Raw genomic sequence first — 5035 nt, 5'->3', positions numbered from 1 at the left:
AGTAGTGTGCTTGTCTTGGCCAGGAATGGGGGTGGGGAAAGGGAGCCGCGGGTGGGTTGTGGGGGGGGGGGGGCGTGATGCAGGGGGCCCTGGACCGCTGAGAAGACCCTGAGCTGGGGGGAGGGGGACGCGGGGATCTGGGACAGCCTCTCCGAGGCAGCCGATCCCCTGCTCAGCGTCCCCTCCGCCCGCTGGGATTCTCTCTCGGGTAGGGGGAAAGGGGGCGGGGAGCAGAGGTGTCCCTCTGACGGCGGCAGAAGAGGCAGACAGACGGACAGACACGCAGAACAACAGTGCGGCCCCAGGGTTCGTCCCCAGACTCGCGAGCTCGTTTGGTGGTGACTGGGGCTCGGCGCCGCGAAGCCCGATGTGGTCCGGAGGCAGTGGGAAGGCGCGGGGCTGGGAGGCCGCGGCGGGAGGGAGGAGCAGCCCCAGCAGGCTCAGGTGAAACCCCTACCCTGTCCCTTGGCCCCCTCCCTCTATAGACTTGTCCCCGCCCGGGAACCCCGACTATATTGGAAAGTGGTTCACTTTGTAACTCCGAAAGTTGGTTGCAAAGCAGCATTCACCTTCCTTCCTCCCCACCATCCCCCCTCCTCGGCTACTCCTCACCCCACCTCTTGCCCTCCCCTCTCTCGGTTCCCTCCTCCTTTCCCTCCCCTGTCTCCCCCCGCGCGCCGCCCGCACCCCACAAAAAATGGGGTGGGGGTGTCCGGGGGAGGGGGAAAGAAATGCTTTGGGTCGTGTCTCTGCCTCTCTCTCTCTCTCTCCCTCTTTGAGACCTAAAAATCCTGACAAGTGAAACTTAAAGGTGTTTACCTTGTCATCAGCATGTAAGCTAATTATCTCGGGCAAGATGTAGGCTTCTATTGTCTTGTTGCTTTAGCGCTTACGCCCCGCCTCTGGTGGCTGCCTAAAACCTGGCGCCGGGCTAAAACAAACGCGAGGCAGCCCCCGAGCCTCCACTCAAGCCAATTAAGGCGGACTCGGTCCACTCGGTTACGTGTACATCCAACAAGATCGGCGTTAAGGTAACACCAGAATATTTGGCAAAGGGAGAAAAAAAAAGCAGCGAGGCTTCGCCTTCCCCCTCTCCCTTTTTTTTCCTCCTCTTCCTTCCTCCTCCAGCCGCCGCCGAATCATGTCGATGAGTCCAAAGCACACGACTCCGTTCTCAGTGTCTGACATCTTGAGTCCCCTGGAGGAAAGCTACAAGAAAGTGGGCATGGAGGGCGGCGGCCTCGGGGCTCCGCTGGCGGCTTACAGGCAGGGCCAGGCGGCTCCGCCGGCCGCGGCCATGCAGCAGCACGCCGTGGGGCACCACGGCGCCGTCACCGCCGCCTACCACATGACGGCGGCAGGGGTGCCCCAGCTCTCGCACTCCGCCGTGGGGGGCTACTGCAACGGCAACCTGGGCAACATGAGTGAGCTGCCGCCGTACCAGGACACCATGCGGAACAGCGCCTCGGGCCCCGGATGGTACGGCGCCAACCCAGACCCGCGCTTCCCCGCCAGTAAGTGAGGCCGCCCCACTGCCGGGCCGCGGGCTGAGTACGGGAGGCGCGGGGAGAGCAGCCCAGAAGGCGCGGCTCCTGCCAGCTGCGCACTGGGCGTCTGGGTGGGCGGCCCGGCAGCCGCGCCTGGGAGTAGGGTGCGGGAGCTGGGGATTCTTTCCCCTGCTGGATTGAGGTGTCCCAGAAGAGACACTTGGTAACGCTGGGGTCCTGCGAGCAGTATTCGGTGTCTCCCCAGTGCGGCCGACTAGGAGCTCTGCTCCGCGCAGGAGACCTCGGAGTGCCGAGGGAGCGCCTTCCTCCCCCCCAACACCCCCCCCCCCAAAAAAAACCCTAAGGGAGCTGGGGGCAAGCAGGGAGCAGAGAGGCGCGGCCTGGCCGGGCCGGAGGCTGCCCTACTGCGACGCGCTCAGGCGTCCGGCCCGGCTGGCTCTCCAGTCTAGGCAGGTGGAAGGGCGCGCGTGGCTCCAGAGGGGGCTGTAAATGGAACGAGCAAGTGCCCTCACTGGGGCTGACAGGAGAGAGAGCGGCCAAGAGGCAAAGCGTCTGGGGCTCTAGCTTTCGAAAGTGAAGACTCCCCTCTCCTAAGCTCCCAAAGTTGGGGTCTACCGTAGGACCCCAGCTTTTGGTGTGGGCCCAGTTCACCGCCTGTGCCCCGATAACCCCACGACTCTGGCCGGGGATGGGCACGAAAGGAACGGAAGCGGCCTTTCTCCACTTTGCTTTTGGGCTGGAGCACTGAGAGTGGGGAGGCAACCGGGGTTGAGGTGGGGAGCTTTCCAGTAAATCCCTCGACGGCAAGGCCTGGGGCAGGCGCTAGCCATCCTTGACACCTAGGCCTCTCAGGGCGGAGGCAGCTTAGGTGAGGAGGGAGCCGTCGGGGTGGGCAGGGCCGGCCAAGGCCGCGGAAGGCAGAGGTGGCCTGGCCCGGCCCGGTCCCCGCCGACGCTGTGCGTTTGTCGCCTACAGTCACCCGCTTCATGGGCCCGGCGAGCGGCATGAACATGAGCGGCATGGGCGGCCTGGGCTCGCTGGGGGACGTGAGCAAGAACATGGCCCCGCTGCCAAGCGCACCACGCCGGAAGCGCCGGGTGCTCTTCTCCCAGGCTCAGGTGTACGAGCTGGAGCGACGCTTCAAGCAACAGAAGTACCTGTCGGCGCCCGAGCGGGAGCACCTGGCCAGCATGATCCACCTGACACCCACGCAGGTCAAGATCTGGTTCCAGAACCACCGCTACAAGATGAAGCGCCAAGCCAAGGACAAGGCGGCACAGCAGCAACTACAGCAGGACAGCGGCGGCGGCGGCGGGGGCGCCGGGTGCCCGCAGCAGCAGCAAGCGCAGCAGCAGTCGCCGCGCCGCGTGGCAGTGCCGGTCCTGGTGAAAGACGGCAAACCCTGCCAGGCAGGAGCCCCCGCACCTGGTGCCGGCAGCCTTCAAGGCCACGCGCAACAGCAGGCGCAGCAGCAGGCGCAGGCTGCTCAGGCGGCCGCGGCGGCTATCTCAGTGGGCAGCGGTGGCCCTGGCCTGGGTGCACACCCGGGCCACCAGCCGGGCAGCGCAGGCCAGTCTCCGGACCTGGCACACCACGCCGCCAGCCCCGCGGCGCTTCAGGGCCAGGTCTCCAGCCTGTCCCACCTGAACTCCTCGGGCTCGGACTATGGCACCATGTCTTGCTCCACCTTGCTATATGGTCGGACCTGGTGAGAGGACACCGGGCCAGGCCGGGCCCAGCGCGCTGCCTCATCGCTTCCCCTCCTGCCGGTCACACAATCACCAACTACCCGCCGCTCCCTGCGCTTCGACTTTTCTTAATAATCTGTCCCGTTTAGACCGAGGGGAAAAAAACACAAAAGCCAAACTGCTGGACGTCTTTTTTTTTTTTTTCTAAAATTTGTGGGATTTTTTAAAAAAAGAAAATAAAAACATCCAAGTGAATCCTATTCTTTAAGGAGTCTTTAAAAAGAGAAGGACATAACAAGAACAGCTTTTGGGGTGTCTTTTTGGTGATTGAAATGGTTTCACTTGCTCAGGCAGGGTGCAGTTTGGAGAGGGCTCTACGATGACTGGCTCTGGACTCTAAAGATCGCAAACTTCACTCTGGGTACACTGTGCCAGCAAGGCGGACTCGCTTGTAAATACCCGGATTTCTTTTGAAGGGATGATGGGGGCTGGGGAGAGGAAAGACTCTTCGACAGGACCCACTTGTCATTGACACAAAGGAAATGCCCCCTCCCAGCGCCCTCTGGCCGCCCAGGCTCAGCCCCGGGGGGAAAAGCCCTGGCTAAAATTGTTTTATGTTTGATGTGAACTTGTAGCTGTAAAACGCTGTCAAAAGTTGGACTACATGCCTAGTTTTTAGTAATCTGTACATTTTGTTGTAAAAAACAAAAACAAAAACAAAACCAACCCCTGTCCCCAGCCCATCATATTTTTTATGGGCATTGACAAATCTGTGTATATTATTTGGCAGTTTGGTATTTGCAGCGTCAGTCTTTTTCTGTTGTAACTTATGTAGATATTTGGCTTAAATATAGTTCCTAAGAAGCTTCTAATAAATTATACAAATTAAAAGGATTCTTTTTCTGATTAAAAGTCCACCTTTTGTTTGGTTTTAATTTGGCTTTAAAAGGCTTTTTTTTTTTTTTTTTTTTTTTTTGGTGGTGGTGGTGGGGTCAGCTCATCATTGGCCTGATGGGGTTGGAATTGTTTGGGGGCTGAAAGGATACTAAACCAGCTAAAGAGCTGGGCCCAGAGTCCTTGTCCCACAGGGAAACGCAGTTTTGTTCTGTCTCCAGATTGAGTAGAACCAAACCTTGAGCAGTCCTGGGACTCGACAACCAAAAGGAAAAAAACTAAATACTTCCATCAGGAGGGAAAGGGTGAAAGGAAGAGAAAGATACCAAAGGACTAGTTTTCAGCACCAGGCTTCTGGTTTTTTGTTTTTTGGGTTTTTTTTTGAAACCTCAGAAGTGTCTATGTGGTCTTATACAGCTAAGGCAACGTTTAAAACTTTAAAATGTTTAAATAACATGCATTTTAAATAATCTGAATGAGGGATCATTTTTACTGAACGAATGGTCCCTGTAGATTTCAACACCAACCCTTGTTTCTAATCTGCTGTAGAGCCTCATCAGAATTGGAATTCAGGGGAAGACTATTTTCAAAAGTGGGAAAGTCTATCTGGGTCTCTGTTCTGTTCTAAAACAGCTATCCCCCATGCAGGGTTAGACATGGATCCCAAGCCTCTCAGGGTCTTTCTGGTCTTGGGAGGTTTCTGACTGGGCTACACCAAAGGCAGGACTTTGGAAGCTGGGCTTTCCCTCTTTGTTCCACCGGTTTCCATCTCTGGAATATCTTTGTAGTAAGGAATCTTTTTCCTGTCTCCAACTCTCTACTTCTCGCTGCCCACCCCCTGTCACCACCACCCAAGCAAAATAATCATCTTTGACCTTTCTCCCTCCTTCTAATTTCCTGGTCTCTTTGGTACCCAGATGTGGCTGTTGGGGAACTCTTAGGTTG

At 57.6% G+C, this 5035-nt stretch overlaps 1 protein-coding gene across 2 annotated transcripts; it reads left to right on the top strand.

The window, feature by feature from the left end:
* The first annotated feature begins 232 nt into the window (after positions 1-232).
* NKX2-1 (NK2 homeobox 1) lies at positions 233-3403 on the top strand. Of its 2 annotated transcripts, XM_030318974.2 has the most exons (3): positions 233-444; positions 1129-1514; positions 2484-3403. In XM_030318974.2, exons 1-3 carry the CDS (start codon positions 368-370, stop codon positions 3218-3220), a joined length of 1200 nt encoding a protein of 399 aa, XP_030174834.1. In that variant the 5' UTR covers positions 233-367; the 3' UTR covers positions 3221-3403. The 2 variants fall into 2 exon arrangements, with proteins under 2 accessions (XP_030174834.1, XP_032449383.1); XM_032593492.1 differs by lacking the exon at positions 233-444 and having other exon boundaries at positions 676-1514.
* The last annotated feature ends 1632 nt before the right edge of the window (positions 3404-5035 follow it).

The sequence above is a fragment of the Lynx canadensis genome, chromosome B3 (assembly GCF_007474595.2).
Source record: "Lynx canadensis isolate LIC74 chromosome B3, mLynCan4.pri.v2, whole genome shotgun sequence".
Lineage (NCBI taxonomy): Eukaryota > Metazoa > Chordata > Mammalia > Carnivora > Felidae > Lynx > Lynx canadensis.
This window is presented reverse-complemented; position numbering and strand designations above follow the sequence as displayed.

Bases quoted from the DNA above. Each gene is read 5' to 3' on its own strand.
- NKX2-1 (XM_030318974.2), top strand. From the start codon at position 368: ATGTGGTCCGGAGGCAGTGGGAAGGCGCGGGGCTGGGAGGCCGCGGCG. The intron at 445-1,128 runs GTGAAACCCCTA...TTCCTCCTCCAG, and splicing joins AGCAGCCCCAGCAGGCTCAG to CCGCCGCCGAATCATGTCGA. The intron at 1,515-2,483 runs GTAAGTGAGGCC...TGTCGCCTACAG, and splicing joins AGACCCGCGCTTCCCCGCCA to TCACCCGCTTCATGGGCCCG.